This window comes from Stylophora pistillata, chromosome 3, assembly GCF_964205215.1.
Source record: "Stylophora pistillata chromosome 3, jaStyPist1.2, whole genome shotgun sequence".
Lineage (NCBI taxonomy): Eukaryota > Metazoa > Cnidaria > Anthozoa > Scleractinia > Pocilloporidae > Stylophora > Stylophora pistillata.
In genome coordinates this window covers 25479164-25500111 of record NC_142521.1, presented here as the reverse complement: position 1 = coordinate 25500111, position 20948 = coordinate 25479164, and the positions used below count along the sequence as shown (strand labels likewise).

Sequence of the window (20948 nt, the reverse complement as noted above, 5' to 3'; positions counted from 1 at the left end):
AGGGGTACCAGTTTGGCTTGTTGGTGACGGTGTGCTAGCCTTAGTCGAGGCATCTGTGATGAAAAATATTCCAAAACGTTTGTTAGTCAATAAAGATTTCTTATAACGAAGAGCAGGAACATTCCTCTGATAATAAGGCCTTAAAGCCAGAGATTATGCCGCAAAAAACTGCAAATGCATCTTGCTCACATTCTCGAGTTTGTTAATGCTCTTTCCGTTTAAAAATTGCAACTGATGGATCACTCAAGCCATGTATCGACCCATAATAAATTATTTCAAATGTCAAATCGCGATGAATGCTACAGGTAAATATTGTTTTAGTTGTGCCAGATCCCATGTAGGCCTCTCACCGGCCCGCTACAGGTATAGTCAGCAAATTGTATACATGGAAGTAAGCTTACAAAATACAATAATAAATAATGGATTTTTATACATTTTGATTTAAATAAGTGGCAAACTTGTTCTTTACGAACTTTTCAAAACGGTCAGTTTTTGTGTTTTTCACATAACTAGTAGAAGAAAACCTGAGATGGAAATGCTTTGCGACAAGTGTTGGAAGCTGAAAACTTTTGCTGAAAATATCCAAACTTTCAGGAATTTGATAAAATTTCATGGGACAATTTTTCGACTATGCTTGTTGGATACGAGATTGGAGACGATACCTTCAGTTTATTCGTCCTTATCCGAGAAGACTAGAATGTTTATCTATTTCTCGATGTTATAGAAAGGTAGCACATTCTCCTCAGTTATTTTAAGACCCTGAGTGTTGGTCCGGCCGGGGCTTGAACCCTCGACCTCCCGCACAACAGTCCGGCGCTCAACCAATTGAGCTAACCGGGAGGCGGCATCTGTAATGAAAGATATTGCTAAACGTTTGGTATTCGATGCAGATTTTTCATAAGGCAAAGCAAAAACATTTCATACAATGGGGTTATTGAGTCAAGCATCAAGTGCTTTTTCGAGCTATTTTTTCTAAAAACCTCTACCTCCAGCTACCGAAAGACGTATCGTGAACCGATGAAATAACGCAAATGATAAGTACCAGTACAAGTATAAATGAAATAAGATTGGCAATCTCATCCATTTTAGTAAGTATCTTTTCCTACTGAAGGTCTCGAAACAGAGATTGGTGCAAACAATTTAAGATATGTTTAAAAAATAATGTTGGACAAGTTTATTTCTAAGGAATTACCCCTATGGCTTAAGTCTGTACTGGAGTCTATTGCGCCCCCCCCCCCCCCCATCATCCTCAGCCTGGAGCTTATCCCGGTTTCCCTGTAGCATGAAGCGACTAACAGTGTCAATACTCCTCCCATGGATGAGATGCTAGTCCATTGCTAGGCCACTGCGTCTCCCAAAATTATCTTGAAAGGAAGTATTTATTTGTAGTAAAAAAAAGAAAACTGGGGGGTGAAGGCAAGGTTTTTAGCCCGTCAGAGTTTAAAATGATTACTTTTAAATGCGTACCAGTTTGGTTTGTTGGTGACGTTGTGCTGGCATCAGCTGAGGCATCTGTAATGAAAGATATTGCTAAACGTTTGGTATTCGAGGCAGATTTCTCATAAGGCAAAGCAAAAACATTTCATGCAATGGGGTTATTGAGTAAGTTAGTCATCATCCATAAGTGCCAAAGGCATAGGCGACGAAATCGAAGATGATGAAGTGATCGTGGAACAAACACTAAAACCGCTGAGCTAAGTAAGTAGATAGAAGAAAATCCCAACCTTTCTTAACAAATCTTAAAATAAACTGATGACTGACCTTTTCATTACGTAAAAGAAAGTTAGAACAAGGATTTAAAACTCTCGACTAGCCTACGAGTAGACTTTTGTTATTAGCACTACAGCTCGAGCGTTCGTTCGCCCGAATAAAAAAAAAAAGCTTTGAGAAAAGCGAGCGGGCGAGAGGCCTAAAAGCGATCTGGCCTTGATAATAAGGACCTCAGCGCCCGTTGGCAAGATGAAGCGAATCCTGTCTTCCGATTGGCCATGCCAGATCCCATGCAGGCCTTTCACTGGGCAGCCTTACTCAATGCCGTAGACTTGATCGCAAGCGGAGACACGCTCATGCCTGGGTAATTTTCTTAGATTAATAAGTTTTGTTGAGCACACTTCTTACTTGGCACACAGACGGTGCTTATACACAAACAAACCTGTTGTTTTATTTGAAGAAGCAATGATGGGGTTGTAGTTGGGTCTTGGTGGCCATTTGTAAAGTTTTGTATTATTATATGCTCCCGCAGTCTCATTTGCTGTAAGAAAAGAGAAACTACACATTATGTTGCTTTTTCAAGCTGTTAAAGCAAATAGTTTGTGCACAAATGTTCGATCTAGAGATCCTGTCGATGTTTACCGTCTTGTGGTTAAACTTTTAATCTTTTGGATTTATCCCTCGTGGTTACTTTATTTGACTACATCGGATTTATATCGAGTACCATTTTCGGCATTCGTGATAAGAGGAAGCGCGACATCTTTGGATCATGACCTACGTCATTTAATGATGTTACACCATCTGTTTTATACAGACTTGCACAGGTATGAAACATGGAAAAGGGGGTTATACCTATTTGAGCATTGAAACAGGGAATATTCTTTCAGAAATGTATTTCTTTAATCCGTCTCAAAATGCGCATTTTTTTTACACAAACGTTCTTTTTTATCCGCCAACTTCGGTTAAGTAATTAACTGTTACACAGTCAACAAGTGTAACTTAACTTTACAAACTTTGATACTATCTCAGATATTTTAAAATAGGTTCTTTACGTGTTTCTTTGTTTACCTTCCAAGAGAAAATAGCCATCCTCTGCTGGTATTCTACCGCAACGGTTGCTTACACCATGTTTCAACGATAAAGTCCCAGCAGCAATCTCTCCTTCAGGTGCTATTATCTGAATGACTCCTCCTGCTCCGCCACCCAAAGGGTAGACAACACCGTCTCCGTCAAGATCTCGTCCGCTCCCTCCATCCACAATTAGTTTTCCGTTTTGACGTATAATTACCTTTGATTAATCATAGCAGAGTTTTTGTTGAGTTTCAACACTAACTACAATAAATTTAAAATGGGTAGAATTCGAATTGCTATTGAAATCACATTTACCTTATGTATCTAATAATTATTATTTCATACAAAACTGAACTCTATCATCGATTTATATATCAGAGGTCCTTTGACAGTAACCACACCTGATTATATTAATTCAGGTTACTGACCTTAGATGCCTTAAGGTGAATAAGTCCTCCTGAGCCCCCAGAACACACTCCTGTGGGGTCATTTTGAGCTTCAGCTGTAATAGGGGCACCTAGAATTGAATCAATGTCACTTTCGGTTAACACCGCTTAAACAATGAATAACCATTAATTTCCGTATCAAGGAAGAGGAATCGTGGCTTCCGATCGATGCCTTTGAACTGTTGTGTTCCTCAGTGTACCTTCGAGGGTTATCGGAATGGAAGAGGAGACAAAGTTTCATTCTTTAACTTTCCAAAGGACCCAAACTCCTCTGCATTTTAGCCAGAATTTTAGTTCTTGCACTTTTAAATTAGCTGGAGCTCTCCCACTTAGTGATGAACCAGGAATATCTGCTTCTGAAAGCTTTAGATTGTTTGAAACCGAGCTTATTTTGTGTTAACCAAGGTAAAAGCCTCCCAAAGAAGAAAAACACAGTGGCCCGACGGACCTCGCTTTCGTGCAAACTTGTTACTAGGCTTCTTAAGCAAATTATCATTATGCAGGGCGTGTATTAGTTTCCGTTACTAGGAAGATGAATCGTTTCCTAATTCTTGAACTTCAACATGTATATAGAAAGAAAGTCTACAGCCTGAACATTTTTAACGTCAAAATAAGATTTTTGTAAATCTCGAGTTTGACATTTGTTGAGCACGATGCTACTATGAATTTTAAGTGCACTGAGTGCTATGCAGCCGTGATCATTTCGGCTTCGTGTAAAGCGCTTTTCTTCCAACGATTACACTTTTCCCATGAGGGTTGTACTGTTTATGAAATAATGAAATAATAATGAAAAAGGAATATGATGAGTGTCCATCTCATCGCACTGATTAAATTTACGAAGACGAAACTTCGGTAAAATAAACTTTTCTCCAACATTTAACTTTGACGGGACAGTTTAAAGGGCAAACGAATAATGTATTTACGGATGGTGTTGTTGTGGATTGGATGGTTGGCCTGATCAAAATTTTACGAGATTTTGCTGTCGATGTCGAGTCAGCTACTTAATAAAAAAAATTACGTCGTCTAGTTCTTTCGAAATAACCGAGCACTTTGTCTGGGTATCAGTGGATAAATTCTTTACAAAAAGAATAACTTTACCACGTAGGTGTCAAGTTAATCACATCGCGGATAACAAATTCAACTTATCTTGATGATACTTTTGGACATGGTCTTACTATTGTCAGAACGTAACAATTTTTGTAAAAATTGAATTAAGTTAACACGATCGGCCATGGATCGATCAAAGGACTTTGCTCGACCTTTACCTATGATTATCGCTCCATTCTCAGCCACAAGTTCCATAGCTCCTCCACCAGAAACGCTTCCTGGTTTTTCCACGCATGAACCTGAATAAAAAAATAAAGAGATTAATCCACTGTCAGATAAAAACAATGCAGCGCTTTTTGGCCGGGATGTATCAGGCAAGCATCTTCGGCTTCTTAACAGTACTGAAACTTTTCTTTGGTTTGATTCAGTTCAGTGATCGAGATACTCGCTTCTGTTTCCGAGCTTGCCGCATGGAAATCTATGTGACAAGCCGAGTAAATATCTCGACTATTATGTAATAGATACAAGAAATAGTGATATCTGCGGCAATTTATAGGCTACATGGACGTGCTGTCGTTATTTAAGTATTTTTCTCTATTTGAACAATTGCCTTCAAATGAAAACAATAATTATCTCACCTCCACTTCCTCCTAACAGAGAGGCTGTGTTGTTTTTGTCATACGGTTTAGGCAAACTAAAGTAGTAGTTGCTACTCCCTGTTCTTCCTCCGTTTCCTCCATGACTTGCGCCTGGTGTACATTTTATAGCCAGTGGGATGTTCGTGTTAGTTATTTTTAATCCCCCAGGTCCAAGTCCTAGCAATTAGTAAACCACCAATTAAAACTTCATTTGAAAAGAAGTAAGTCATCATCACTCGCAAAATGTGAACATAAATAACTCCTAATGTGGGAGTATAGGCAAAAGATCACGCCTATTCTTAGACCCTCCTATGGTTATCACGAGATTTCCCAGTTTGAAAAAGCAACCAGGAAAACTTGTAGACACATAAAAAGGTAAAGGGAAATATATCCGTTCATACGTGAATGATGAAAATAGTTATGACAATAGCAATTATTATAAACTTTATACACCCATGAAAAAAACACACAACTATATACCAGGTGATAAACCAGTGGCCCTCGTAAATAATGAATTGTTCAAACCTTAAAACTACCAATTTTAAAAATATAAAAAATATATCATAAACAAACAGCTAAAATATGTAAGAGTGCAACTATTAACAAAAATGAATTTAAAGCTATAAATATATTGACAAAGAATTGAATTAAAAGATAAAATGGTCTGAGTGCCTACAACCGTTTATTCAAACATTGACTTCTTAGTGTTGGGGGGGTTTTACCACTCGCATGGCGAATTAACAAGAGCTACCAAGACTCTATAATTCTCTTCTTTATTCTCTACTCTTCTATTGTTGCTACTACCTTCTACTACCGCAGCTATTTCTCTTTTCTTTTTTTAGCAAGGAGTGCCCGCGTATTTAATGCAAAAATCACAGACATGTTTGGGTTAGCTAACCGTGTGTGTTTCCATAGTGCATTCGTTGTTTTGCAAGGAGGGAAATCGGGTGGCTCACTCCAAAGCACTTGGCGAGCACCAAAGAACCAATTAAACGCCAATGATTGAGCTGCACACGAGAATCACGCGCACAAACAGGATCTTCAGTTTGGGTAAAACTCAGGGTCAGTTTTACCAACCCAAACATGTCCACCTATGAAACTAACTATTCTCGACCATAACAAGCGATTAAAATGTCTAGCACGACAAGAAGGAAATCCGCGAACTGAGCCAAGTTCAGGCAGACACTTAAAATAATAAGTGATCAAAACTATAAATTTATCAAAATAACACGAAGGCGTAAAAAGGCGAGACTCAATAAAACAACAGGTAAACTCCTAAAAATACTCGAAATAGCAATCCTTTAAAATACTCTACGACATGAGAGCTAGCTGTTGGGAACACATCTTTCAGCGCGCGAGGTTTTTTTCATTCTCCATTGTACTCTTCGCCATTTTCCTTCTTCTGATTGCCGAAAAAAGGAAACTTTTCTTTGATTGTGTAAAACATAACTTTCGAATTCCTTATATATGGTTCGTCTTTTTGCCCGCTGTTAAAAGATGTTGGTCCAGTAGTCGATACTTCTTTCGCGCTTTTCTATCCGCTGCCCGTGAATTCAGGGAAGAGGGAGGGGAAGGAAAACCTTCCCCTCCCTCTCCCCCGTTGCCCATTTTTCCACTTAACGCCTACTCCCTCGGCAAATATTTCCTCGCCCCAATCCTCCACAGTTACCAAATCTAAGATGGCGGCCTAATACGAAAATGTGCACTCGTGCACCCAAAATACGCCGGCACTGCAGGCTATAAGCGAACGGTCGAGTTAATTAAGTGCAACTGTGCCCAAAAATGGAACATTTTCAAAATATGGTGGCAACAGCCAAAAAAAATCGATTCCACTCATATTCTCGAGTTACGTTGGCCTAATAGTGAAAACAAACCACTGCATACTTCGTTTGGCTGAATATAGATTTATTTTCGAGAAATCGATAACAACTGAATTCCTCCAAAATGTGGCTTTTGAGGCTCAAAACTTCAGACGCTTCTCGAAGCGTTGCGTTACAATATGAAAAAACCTGGATTGACAAAAAGTACCAAATCTTGAAAAATAACATCAAAACATATGTTGATTGCAATTTGAGCAATTCTTGACCATTTATTTACACAATCTAATTGTATTTATCCGACCTACTTCCGACTAGATTAAAAATAGGTTAAGAGTAGCCCGTGATTTAACTATGTGCCATACAAAATAATTATCCGAGGGCTGCTAGGGATTAATTCAACGCCTACTCTTAGACCTTCCTGTGGTTGTCACGAAATTTCCCGGTTCACGAAACTCCCCGCGGGCATCCATAACTCGATAGACGCGTGCTAAGCATGAAACAATTCTTAAATGTTTTATGGTACTTGGATGGATGAAGCCTATTTTAGGACAAAAAAAGGGAAAGATTTGCAAAGGGAATAGCCCATCATGCATCACCGCAGATGTGCAACAGAGATAAGTGTAGTCTTTAAATATTTGTTTACTTAAAAGAAGTTTTATAAGGGTCAAATCTGGAAAACCACGATTTTCGCTGAAGTGCTTGTACTAGCCAACGTTCAACAGCTTTATATCCGTACTGTTTCTTCCCCAGAGGCTACTGTGTCTTATTAAGTTACTCGTGCCGGTAGTAAGACTACGACCCAGGTAGCACACGTTCACATTATTCACACTCATCTTTTCCCGACAGTGGTCCAAAAAAAAAAAAAAACTCACGCCTGGAAATGAAACCATTTCTGCGTATCTCTTGAACTCAAGAAACGCTTCGAGTAATCATTGCACCAGCTGATACAGCAGGCTCGAGTGCGAGTCGGTATACCTACATCAGTCAAATACGGTACTTGCATTTTGGAAACAGTGGCTTTGAAAAATTCACTCAACTAGTTAGTTATTTAGAATTCTTTCCCAAGAAGGTAGCCAAGTAAGCAGTGATCTATCCCCATCAAATATGGTCGGGTCCAAAGCCATCAATGCATTATATGGCGAAATGTCATAGAGCCTAGCTGATGCGTAATGACAAATTTAACATAAGCCTGTTGTCTGGTCAGACCAGAATGTTCACGCCCGTTGGAAAAAGACTGACATCTAGATTTAACAAGTAAACAGACCCATGTTTTTCCTATCTCCTTAATATTTCCTTCCAAGATGATAAATTTAAGAAGTGAATGATTACTTCTTATTGAACTCCAAAGCCAATCAATGCTTTATATGGCGATATATTACTGAGCATGGTTTCATATATCAAAAGGAACTCGGCGCCTTGAACTTAGAGCCTCTCGTCTACCCCAAACCAAGCTTTGCAGTAGGCGTGGGACAAATTGTCATTGTATGTATGTTAACAGGAGGAGAGAATATGGTTGTTTGGCTAAGAATTAGGTCAACGTCATCTTTTGGCCCGGAAAATCGAGACAAGTGGAATGGCTCTCAATCCACCTTAAACAAGCAAGAGGAGGTATAACTACTGTTTCCCGTTTTCTGGATCGTTTGTCGAGGTCACAGTACACTCTTATCGTAGTTTTGAACGAGCAGCAGATATCCTTGTAAGAAGAACGACACGCACTGCTTTTGCAAAGTTCACATCTTTTCTCTGCATGCAGTTCGTTTTATGCCAGTTTCAAGGTGATTTCTGTAATTAATCAAACAATCTATAGCGATTAAAATAGTAAGGAAGAGAAAACAAATACGATTCAATCTTTCAGCGTCTCAAAAAATACTTATAAGTCATTTTAAATCCTGACCTCTACTCAAGGCAATTGTCATCTCGACCGGTTCCTTCTCACACAAAGATGCCGAAAGAATCAGATGGCGATACAATGCGATTCATGCGACAAGTGGTTTCATGCTAAGTGTATCAGTATGAAGAGAACGGAATATGATGAACTTTGCTAACCTTCTCTGGCTTGGGAATGCATAACTTGTTTATCACCTGGCTTTGATACACCGGTCCGCAAGTCATATGAAACAATTAACACAGGAGTAAAAGAAGGAAAGCCCAGTGGAAGGATAAATAAAGATCTTCATGCAAATCTTAAGAAGAGAGGAATGAAATTTGCTCATGTAAATATTGCAACTTTGCCGGGACACTGTGCCGACGCCGAAGTACTAATGGAGAAAGCAGCATTGGATGTGTTTGCGGTTACAGAATCGCGTCTGGATTGTACATTGCTCGATAGTAAGATATGTCCTTCGGGTTATACTTGCTACAGAAAAGATAGAAATCGAAATGGTGGTGGTTGCGCCGTTTTTGTAAGGAGCAAATGGCCAAGCAAGCGGAGAAGTGACTTAGAATCTGACTGTTTAGAAATGGTATGCGTAGAAATATGTCCAGAAAAAGCTAAGAACACGATATTTGCAGTGATGTATAAACCACCGAGTATGAATCAAGAGAAATTTATCTTAGGCCTGGAACAAAAGTTTCTCGCTAAATTGGACGACGAAATGGTAAAGGATTTGATCATTATGGGAGATTTCAACGCGGATGTTATTGCCCTGAAACCATGCAAATATACCAGAAAATTAATGCAAACCACTCGTCTCCATGGTCTGAGTCAACTCGTCAAAGAGCCCACACGCATGACGGAATTCACAAGGACGGCAATTGATCTTGTGTTTGTTAATAACACTCACCGTATTGTCTCGCATGGAGTCCAGGAATTCGGAGCAAGTGATCATTCTGTTACTTTCGTAGTAAAGAAAGCCGGAGTTTGCAAAGCTCACGTGGAAATCCGCGACGTAAGATCTTTTAAACACTACAATAAAACCATTTTCGGAAAGTCATTGCTAGCGTTCCCTGGAGTGTTAGAGAGTCTTTTGACGATATTAATGATGCTGTAGTCGCCTGGAATAATCTGTTTCTTGATGTTGCAAACCAGCATGCTCCTTTCAAGAGAATTAGAACAAAACATGCGTCTTAACCTTGGATCACTAATGATCTTAAAGAACTGATGGCTGAAAGAGACTATGTATTAAGAGTTTCGAAGAGATATGACAATCAGGAACAGTGGAATGAGTATCGTAGATTGAAAAACTTTACGAACAGAAAGGTAAAATCAGCGGAGGCATTGCACTACAAAAATCTTATTGAGTCAGCTGAGAATCCGAAGGACATGTGGCGCTCGCTTAACTCCGTGATTGGTTCCAATAACCAGTGGGGCTCTCCTTTTCAAGTACATGACGGGAAACGTTTAGTATCGGAGCCAAAAAGCGTAGCAACAAAATTCAACAAGTTTTTCGCTGCCATTGGCAGCAAAGTTGCTGGTCGATTGCGCTCTGTGAGTAAGGACGCATGGAAGAAATATGAAACAGTGAAAAAAGCAAACAAGCAGAGTGATATCAAATCCATCTTGGACTTTCAACAGGTTGAACAGACCACTGTTCAAAGCATTTTGCATTCTTTGAAAGTTAATAAGGCAGCTGGACTTGACAGAATTCCATCAAGGCTGCTAAAAGATGCTGAGGCGGAGCTTGCTCCGTCAATCACCTATCTTGTGAATGGATCAATTAGCGACGGCATTGTCCCTGATCTGTGGAAAGTTGCACGTGTTACTCCTCTATACAAGTCTGATGATAAACTGCAAGTTGAGAACTATCGGTCTATCTCTGTATTGCCAGTATTGAGTAAAGTCGTAGAAAGAGTGGTGCATTCCCAGTTGAATGCCCATCTACATCAGCTAGATTTTCTGTATTAACACCAGTATCGCTTCAGGCGTGGGCATAGCACTGAACAAGCTATCTCACAATTGGACAACTGGGTTCTTCAATCTATAGACAAAGGTAAAGTAACTGGTCTACTGTTTGTCGATATTTCCAAGGCGTTTGACTCTCTGAACCACAAAGTGCTACTACGCAAGCTCGAGCATTTAGGACTGTCTGAAAGATCTTTAAGATGGTTCTGATCATATCTTGCTCATAGATAGCAAAGTGTTTTGATAAACGGAGAATTATCAGAGCCACATACCATCACATTTGGCGTGCCACAAGGCAGCATTTTGGGTCCCTTGCTATTTAATGTGTACATTAATAGCCTGCCAAATGCTGTTAAAGAGACCCGGATGATTTTGGATGCAGATGATGCTGTTCTATTTTGTGACGCATCAACGCGTCAAGAACTTCAAATTGCTCTGGAACGTGATTTCACTGAAATCAGTAACTGGTACACTGATAACAGGTTGACTATAAATGTCAAGAAGACCAAATTTATGCTGGCAGGCAGTAAAAGGATGCTATCCTTATTTGAAGACTTTGAGTTGCGACCAAATGGTACACAAATCGATCGCGTGCAGTCATTCAAATATGTGGGAGTGACAAAGGATGCAAAATGGAGCTGGAAGCCACATATCAGCAATTTGCTAAAGAAATTAGGTCATCGTCTTTCTTTGTTTAATCCCATATTTCATATGTTAGACAATAGAACTTGCATAGCCTTCTACAATGGGCTAGTGCTGCCACACCTAGACTATGCCGACACAGTGTGGGGAGATCAACCCGGTCTAAAATCAGAAATGGAAAAATTGCAAAGTTTTCAGAACAAATTTGCGAAGAAAATTAAATTAGGCAAGATGTCTTCTTCAGAAGCTCTGAAGTGTCTGAATTGGCTCCCTCTGGCTGGAAGACGTCTAATTCATCGTTGTACCACCGTAGAAAATGCAATCAAAGGAGACATTCCGCAACATTTTGAAAGTTTTAAATCGACATTGAGAAGTTTGCATGGCTACAACACTAGAAATGGCTACTTACCTAGGCTGCCTAAACCTAAAACGGAATGCGGAAAGAGGGTGTCCTACTTCCGTTTTAAAAATGACTGGATCTCCCTCCCAGTATTTTTAAGAAGGCCAGTGCCATGCACAATTTTTAAGGAAAACCTTACAAGATTCTTAATAGATAAATATTTTAATTGATGGATAAAACTTTAGATATACGCCGTTTTAGATCTGTGACAATTGTATTTCTTATTTGAGCTTTTAATACTTTTTATTTTTACGGAGGATCTCCCTGAAAACCACGTATTTACGTGACGGGCGCTTCCTCCTTAAAGATTGTTTACTATTATTATTATTATTATTATTATTATTATTATTATTATTATTATTACACAAAACCCCAAGTGTTTATAGATACTCAGTGTGGTATCAGCGATTAACGACCAAAACACCCCTCTGAATTTCATTAAATAGGTTTGACTAAAACTCATTTTTAAAACAACATACCATCAACCGAAGAAAATTAAGTAAGAGTGCAGGGAATTTGAAATCTTATCAACAGTAAAATACAGTAATATTGTAGCAGGCAGTGGTTTTAATCACCGAACTAGGTTTACCTTTCGTTCTTTTTGTCCTAAAATGAACTTTATCAAACGATGGTGACAGTAAGGAAATGGTTGAGTTTGTTGATCATGCTTGTGTTAAAGTCATTGCTGAGAAAACTTGTGATGATGTTTTTGACCTCGTCCCAGTTGATGTTGGCTACATAAGGAAAATTTTGGATACCCTTGACCCTCGCAAGGCTGTTGGTTGCCATAAAATATCTCAGAGGCTACTTCGTTTATCCTCACCTGTTACTGCCGAGCCGGTTACCCGTTTAATCAATTATTTTATTACGAATCGTCAATGGCCAATAGTTTGGAAAAGCAGTGACGTTGTTCCTGTTTTCAAGAAGGAAAGTACGACGGAAAAGAACTGCTATCGTCCAGTTTCTGTTCTGACTTCCTTATCGAAATAATATGAGAAGGTGTTGTTCGATCAAATCTATGAAGCCTTTTATTGGCGGCTCTCACCGAATCTGTCTGGCTTTCTCAAGGGTCACTCATGTTGCACGGCCTTATTGAAATTGACTGAAGATTGGAGAGCCTCTCTTGACAGAAGAGAAGCTGTTATAGCGGTGGCTATCGACTTAAGTAAAGCTTTTGACTCTGTTTGTCACCCGCTTCTCCTAGCTAAATTAAAGGCATCTGGTTTTACACATGATGCGCTGGAAATTATGACCGCTTACCTTATTGGACGGAGACAGAGGGTCAAACTTGATGGTGTATATTCTTCGTGGAGAACCGTTGAAACTGGTGTACCACAGGGGTCCCTGTTGGGTCCACTATTATTTAATTTGTATGTTAATGATCCTAAGTATTTTATTACTAATACGTCCTTGAGGCTATACGCTGACGACACTACTCATTACGCCTCTGATGTCTCACCAACAGTCTCGCAGTACATAATTAACTCTGATCTGAGCGTTCTATCGAGATGGTTCTCAATGAATTTTTTACAGATTAATGCCGCCAAAACGCAAGCTATCGCTATTGGCCCGTCTTCATACCAGTATGATTTCCATCTTAATGATTCTAATGTCCATACAAAGGATACACTCAAAATCCTAGGGGTGGTCCTAGATAGCAAATTAACATTTAAAGCGCACATAAAGCAACAGCTGAATAAGGAAAGCGCAAAGGCTTCATCTGTGCGGAGAATACGTAAGTTTATTTCTTAGGACGTGTTAGTTCGTTTATACAAGGCCTATGTTCTCCCTCATCTTGAGTACTGTAGTCCCCTTTTACTGGGAGTAGGTAACGCGGAGACTACTACAATAGAGACAACTAATTACTTTATATTAAGAACTATATTAAGCTTCTCGAAGTCTGTGTCATACGACTTCCTCCTCAAGTTGGCCGACATTAAGTCCTTGGAGATTCGTAGACAATTTCGATCGTTAGTTATGCTATATAAGTGCTTGCATGATAAGGGGACACCTTATATAAGTGATTTTTTTAATTTTAGAAATGTACCGTATAGTTTAAGTGGGCTCAGTACAAGGCTAGATTTACCTCCTTTTAATCTTGAGTTTTTTACATCGGTCAATTTCATTTTTAGCTAGTAAACTTTGGAATGCGCTTCCCCCTAAACTCAGAGAATCTCAAGATATTGTTTCATTCAAGCGTTCTCGTAAAGCCCAAATGGCTTAGCGGTAGTGATTGTAAATATTGTTATTGTTAACATTGTTAATATTGAAAATTTTTGTTGATAGCTCTTGTCTATGATCTTCGATATTGCTTTTAGTTATTTAATAGATCTATTTATTATTTGTATTCTTACAGAAATTATGTTTTCTTTCTAATTGTACATACACGTACATGTTTTAAGGAGAACTTCTGTACTCCTAGGTGTCACGTGTTTAAATAAAGGATTGATTGACAATAATTCACTAAATAAAAATTGAACTCAATAAGGATCGGAGTTAAATAATTGTTTGCTCCTGTTTCCTATATGTAACACTCGACAATAGTTCCTATAGCCACGTGCTTCACAGTCCAATATTTTTGCGGAGTTGTCGATTTCAGTGGACCTCATTTTGAATTAATTAGCGTTATTCGCAAACGTTTGGTCCGCGGTTTGGTTGAAGACTCTATTTAAACAAAGATCTTTTACGTGAAGTAATTACAGCCTCCTTTTCAACGAAATGGAAATGGAGAAACCCCGTGATACGCTTGGTAAACTCATTATCAATAGGTGTTGACTATCCTGCCAAGTTATATCACTATCATGGGAGCGATGCAACAATTTCAGGACTGCAATAACCTTTTGTGATACAGCAATATGAACGGTAAGATGATATGTTAAATAAGCTGTAGACTGGATGTAAAAAGCGAAACAATTGAGTTTGTGCGTGAATGTGTACATTTTCGAATAACTGACGGCACCGTCAAATCAGCTCATTTTCTCCAACTTTAAAATTTGATTAAATTGCACAGAATCATTACCCCAAAAAGTCCATTGGAGATCGAAAAGAACCACACTTCGCCTTCCAAAAGCCAGATTTTCAGTCGATTATTTTATTTACCACATAGTTAAATAACAGGCTGCTTTTGACCTATTTTTAATCTTGTTAGAAGAGGGTCTGATAAATTTGATTAGATTGTGTAAATAAATGATCAAGAATTGCTCAAATTGCCTTAACACATGTATTGATATTGCTTTTCAAGATTTGGTACTTTTTATCGGTCCAAGTGTTGTCAATTCGTGGCGCGACGCTCCGAGATTCGTCTGAAACTTTGAGCTTCAAAAGCGGCAATTTGGCGAAATGCAGTTGTTATCGATTTTCTCCAAAATAAATCGATATTTAGCCAAACGAAGTATGCAGTGTTTTGTTTCACCGTGAGGCCTACCTAACTTGAGAATATGAGCCGAATCGACTTTTTGGCTGTTGCCACAATATTTTGAAAATGTTCGATTCTTGGCCACATTTGCTCTTAAGCGCTTTTATATCCGCTGCCGCGTATAAGTTTCCCAATGAATTATTCGTTGCCTTCAACTTGATCAAGCAGCCGTTATCACAAAAACCTTTCCAGCAAAAATCTCCTGTTGTAAAAGTCTCCTAGTGCCTTTCGTTGCAGAGGAACTATCAATTATTGATTATCAAGGTTGCCCGCGCGATTAAGAGAGGATGCACTTTGTCTCAGCCAATCAGAATTCTGCAATTTTTCCTAGTATGTGGTAATTGGTCCAATCATAGCCGAAATATACCCGAGATACAAATGTATGGAAGGCACTGTGATATCCAAAGATTATTCGAAGCTCGCTTATATATAAAGATGCAGAGTTTTTTAGTTTGAAATTTATACCGCCCTGAGTCATCTATCAACTTTTAAATAATGACGTTGTCAATGTTGCTTGAATAACAAAAGCGTTTTGGTTTCGTCCCTTGATTGAATGTGTGTCCTTTTTCCACGTTGGATCCACTACTTGTTGTTTTACTCAGTTTAAGAGAAAGAGATCAAATTGAAACTTTCTCTGCTTGGCGGAGGAAGAGCATCTAGCGCAAATGCTTGAGCTAAAGTGAATTTGAAAGTGTGCGGAGTGATTTAATGAATATATCCGTGGTGAAGTTTCTCGGGTGACGTTTGAAATTATAAGAGATATCTACTTTCGAAAACTATACTTAATGTGCTCTTCTTTTCATCCTTTCCATGCTGTTTCACGCAGTACTTTTCCTCGGAAAACACATCTTGGAATTGTTAAGTGAGAAAGATGGAAAAACATTGCAAAGAAAGGGGAGGAATTTTTTCAATCAGATAGAAAAATTTGGAGAAGTGAAACAGTTTTGTACCTACGAACAAATTGTCCCGACAGGTTTTGTCCCTTAACAGTGCTCGTTTTGTTGAGTGAAAGTTTAGGCATATAACAAAGCGCGTTGTCCAATTAGTCCAATTGGCGAGTAGATAAGGCATAAACTGTCCTATTAGTGCTCAAATCGAGTTGTTGACAGCCTTCAAAATTGATGATTTTCAAATCAGTTTAGATTTGTCATCAGATAAAGTTCTTTGGGCATCTGTATCAAAAGGTTTAAATGCAAAGGTCGATTTAATAATTTCGACGGAGAATTAGACTTTTCCGGCTTTGTCTATTCTCAGAGCAAAAACTTAAGGCAATCAAACCGCGTCTCACCTAGGTGACTCTCTGAACGTCTCTCCAGTAGGGATAAGCACGGAGGCAATTCAAACTCTTCTACCCTTTATGTAATAATTGCCTACTCTCAGAGAAAAACAACAAGGCATTCAAAATGTTTCTCACCTTGATATAATTTTGTTTTTGGATAATTTCCGACTTCCTCTTCTATAGAGTTCTGAGTAAATCCACCAAGACATGTTGTATCAAACATTTTCTCTCCACAAGTCATGTTCACATCAGTGTGCATCGAGATGTTACCATTCTGACTCTTTAAACTCAGAGCATACTTCCCGAACACTTGAACTGTTGACCCGCTCCAGAACTCAATGTTACCACTGACCTCTATGTGAGCAACAAGATGGCTGCCATGTGCCGGAGAGCTTCTTTCCTGAAGTGTTGAGTTGTAATTAGCACCCGAACTGCAGTTGATGGACGGAGCAGTTGTGTTAATTTCAAGAAATTCGCCTCTCTTTATTATAAAGGAACCAGCTGAAAAAGAAAAGTGGTATTTTGCTATGACTAAAAACTATTCAACTGGTTTCCCTTGATACGGATGTCCAAATTAAGCTATAAGTAGAGCGGTTCTAGACTTGTTCAGTTATACAGCAATATGGTCTATTTCTCAAATTCTTGCAGTTTTCTCTTAAACAAGACTGGTAACAAATCATCAAACCAAGTCATAAGACTTACATTCACTTCCTTAAATCACACACGCCTGGAAGAGTTTCTCTTTCCTTTCTCCAACAACATTTGTCTGAACATGACCATCAATTACCCTTTGCAGTTAGTACATGACTTAAAACCTATTTCCGGATGGAAGCACCTTCGACCCAAAATAGCGCTAAAAATATATAAACTTCAAGGTAGAAACTGTGAGATCTTGCTAAGCTCAGCAAAACGCAAATGCTACCAGTTCCCATTCAGTCAACCGTAAACAGTTGTTATTAGATCATAACTGTAATTAGCGTTAAACTGTAACCGTCTCCTGTCATGTCCTTTTGTGTAGCTGTTATCCACCAGAGCTTTTCGAAAGTGACTAATTCCTGCCTAGCCAATCGTTGTAGTAGATTGCGTCATTCTTTAGATAATTCATAGCATTACCTAATCCTTTGTACATTAGGCTTAAATAGAGCTGTTTTGAAAAGCTTTCTTTGTTCGAGCCAGTTCTGGCCAGGAGAAACTCAGCCAGGTAGCCAGTTCTGGTCAAGCCAGGTCAGGTCAAATTAGGACCACGTCAGTTCAGTAGCGTTTGCAGAATAAATCTACGTTGGAACCAACATTACTGTTGTTAGTCAATTTCTCAAGGATAGTCAACAGCCGTAATAGATCCCGGCCCCAGGGAAACCTTTTCCCAGAGGAAGTTTATTGAAATTTCCCCGTCCATCCGTTTATTTGTGAAGGCAAAATCCTGTTTTCACAGAGTAACGCACATTCTGCTTTTTTTCTTGAACAATATCTGCTATTCATAGAACTTCGACATTCGGCTTTCTCAGTCGAAGTTGGAGTCAAGCTACCTTCGAATGGTATCCTGCTCGAACAAGCTAAATCAGGTGAAGATCTTTTACTATGGCCAAGTCATGATTTCGGAGAATTGCTGAATAAATTTACGAAAGACCGTGCTTCCAATGTTTTGCGGCTCCGGTTCTGGAAAAAAACACTTTTCACTACTGCTGGATAAGTCGTCCACTAAAACTGTGTTTGTTGAATAGTTTCAAAGTAAAAAAGCCGGTCACAAACAACGATTTCCCTCTTCTATTCCGCTCGCGTGTACAGCGAAAAAGGAATAACCTACTGGAGGACACTTTAAAATCAAACTTGAATTTTAGATATGGCATCAAAAGATTTAAACATAATCGGTGTTCTCAAATTAGAAACTGATCTATTTGTGGTCGACATCTATGAAACAGCCTCTAGTCTCTTATCGTTGTGGCCTGTCCAAGATGTTCTAGGCATGATTGCTGGAGAACTTTAATAATAATAATAATAATAATAATAATAATAATAATAATTTACATTTATATAACGCAGACCTCTATATGAATATATTTAGTCGCGCTTCACAATATCGTAAGATAAAATTATAGCAAACGTAACTAAGATATAAGAACCTATTGGAACCTGCGAGTCTCTGCACTCAAAGAGAACAATAGCCTAGCTAAGTGATTAAGAAACATGAGTAAAAATAAAAATCTATTTGAAAGCTAGATTAAAAAAATGAGTTTTGATAGCAGTCTTGAAAGTGTCCAATGTCTCTATGTTACGAATTGTCGAAGGTAATGCATTCCAAAGATGAGGTGCAGCTGATTGGAAGGCACGATCACCAAGGGTTGGACGGGTCCTGGTGCTTGATAATTCGAGTAATAAAGACTCGTTTGACCTTAGAGAATACCTGGATCGCTTTTTGATGCCAGTGAAATCAGTCAAATGGTTAGGGGCCAGACCATATAAACAGTTAAATGTCAAAAGGAGAATCTTAAACTTTATACATTAACTCATCGGGAGCCAATGAAGGTGGAAAAGTAATGGCGTAACATGGAAGTATTTTGGTGATCCAGTGACCAACCGAGCTGCGACATTCTGTATCCGTTGGAGATTCATGATATGTGAATTCGGGAGGCCATATAGTAGACTGTTATTATAATCTATTCTACTGGTTATAAAAGCATGAACCAATGTTTCGGTAACTGAACGACTTAGATATTTCCTAATTCTACGTATGTTGTAAAGATGATAGAATGCGGATGAGCAAGTTCTGTTAATATGACTAAGCATACTCATCTTCGAATCAAACCAGATTCCTAAGTTTCGAACTTCAAATGATGGAGCAATTTTGGAGTCGCCAACCGATAAGATGCTGATGTTACTGACTTTCTGAAGTTGAAAGATGATAGAATGCGGATGAGCAAGTTCTGTTAATATGACTAAGCATATTCATCTTCGAACCAAACCAGATTCCTAAGTTTCGAACTTCAAATGATGGAGCAATTTTGGAGTCGCCATTCGATAAGATGCTGATGTTACTGACTTTCTGAAGTTGTTGTCGCGTTCCAATCAGAAGACATTCTGTCTTATCCGCATTCGGTTTTAACTTGTCCGTTTGCATCCACTGACTAATGTCAGTGATACATGATTCCATGGCAGTTAAAGTAATCATTGCATGGTGGGGGAGAGGGGCGGGGGGTAAATTCGAATTAGCCCGATTTTACTTTGAGAAAGCCGGAACTTTGGCTCTATTTCTGGAGATAACACCACAAATTATGCCAGAGATGCTAACTTGCTAACTTGTCGAGCCCTAAAAAATGGGTCTTTATAGATGAGATGAGATGAGATAAGATGTCGCAAGTGGTAATTACAGATGACATATTTTTAGTGAAATAAAAAGTGTCCTTGTACGTGAATTTATCAGCTCCAAGGGAAGAGTTTGATTAATATGTGTCCACAAATTCATTTGAGAAAACCATATCTCTTGTGAACAGACAGAGCACTGGTCATCTTTTACCGCAAATTAAAAAATCCGCTTTCCTCCGGCCTCATTTTCCTCACGTAGTACAAAGAAAAAAGAAAAAAACAGCAGTTTCTGGTGGACAGAATTACAAAATTTTGCCGCGTTCCTGTTTAACGTATAGAGTCTGCGTTGATATTACGAAACAAGTGATTAAGACAATTAAAGACTTCCCTTATTCTAAGAATTAAGCTCACGATCGTTACTGACTTCGTCAAACGGTTCCGTAATCTATTCTTCTTTGTTCTTTATTTTCCGCTTAAATGATATCTATTTTCTGCGAAGGGATGATAACTGAACGAAAAGTCAACAACGGAAATGGAGGAAATTTTTCAAAACTCGTTTTTCACTTTTTAGGCCTGTTTTTAGCTCTGATAGAACGTTTTAGAATGATCTCTCTTTTCCGATTAATAACAGCATGATGAATCTTACGAGTTCTTTTTATTATTGTGTCATATAGATACGACAACGTCCATGCATTGATTAAAATTGGCGAGGAAATTCTTCCCCAAACAGGTTTCATGTCTTAGAATGCTTTTGGTTAAAAGCTTAATATGATAATGCACACACATAAAAATTTTCACAAATTAAAAGCGAAACAAATGAGCACTTAAGATTTACGAGACTTTCAGCAACAAGGATGAATTCCTGTTAAAAATGAATTGAGACTTAATAATGCATCGACTAACCTCTTGGAATGTTTAAAGATCATTCACTGACCATCATCCATGTTCGCCTTAATTTTAACAACTCTACTTTGTTGGAGACGTTTCCTTTAAGAGCTCGCGAAGAACATACCTTAAGTGCGATGAAGAGGAACAAAAACTTTGTCATCGTTTTCTTCAAGGTGCCACTTCAGATGAACCCAAAGTTTTGTACATATTTAAACGATTACACTTCTGTCGGCTTTTTTCATTATGCAGACAAAAAGTGGTCCCGTGAGGGCTGCTACTTCAGCGACTAATTTCAGTTTGATATCGTTTTGCATATGTCAATCATTCAAAATTTCAGCTGGCAGATCAGAGATCAAGTAAAATACTGTTGACAGTTGGGAAGATACATTGGAAAATTTATTGCAAAGCTGCTTTGATGTTAAATACAAATTACTCAACCAAGTTTTTCTTA

At 38.6% G+C, this 20948-nt stretch overlaps 2 protein-coding genes across 2 annotated transcripts; one reads left to right on the top strand and one right to left on the bottom strand.

Annotated features, from left to right (window-relative positions):
• Positions 1–668: 668 nt before the first annotated feature.
• Positions 669–8648, bottom strand: LOC148735246 (uncharacterized). The gene is made up of 8 exons (XM_088752909.1): positions 8627–8648; positions 4913–5089; positions 4493–4573; positions 3210–3298; positions 2779–2998; positions 2153–2251; positions 1468–1512; positions 669–848 (listed from the first exon to the last, which is right to left on the bottom strand). The coding sequence occupies exons 1-8, from the start codon at positions 8646–8648 to the stop codon at positions 706–708; spliced, it is 876 nt and encodes a 291-aa protein (XP_088609035.1). The 3' UTR covers positions 669–705.
• A 1184-nt stretch (positions 8649–9832) lies between these two features.
• LOC148735245 (uncharacterized) lies at positions 9833–10576 on the top strand. Its single transcript, XM_088752908.1, has one exon. It carries the CDS (start codon positions 9833–9835, stop codon positions 10574–10576), a length of 744 nt encoding a protein of 247 aa, XP_088609034.1.
• The last annotated feature ends 10372 nt before the right edge of the window (positions 10577–20948 follow it).

Excerpts from the sequence above, each read along its gene's own strand:
- LOC148735246 (XM_088752909.1), bottom strand. The coding sequence starts at position 8,648 with ATGACAATTGCCTTGAGTAGAG. Across the intron at positions 3,299-4,492 it reads GAATGGAGCGATAATCATAG|GTGCCCCTATTACAGCTGAA; the intron begins GTAAAGGTCGAG and ends ATTCAATTCTAG. Across the intron at positions 2,999-3,209 it reads TTCACCTTAAGGCATCTAAG|GTAATTATACGTCAAAACGG; the intron begins GTCAGTAACCTG and ends GATTAATCAAAG.
- LOC148735245 (XM_088752908.1), top strand. The coding sequence starts at position 9,833 with ATGGCTGAAAGAGACTATGTATTAAGAGTTTCGAAGAGATATGACAAT.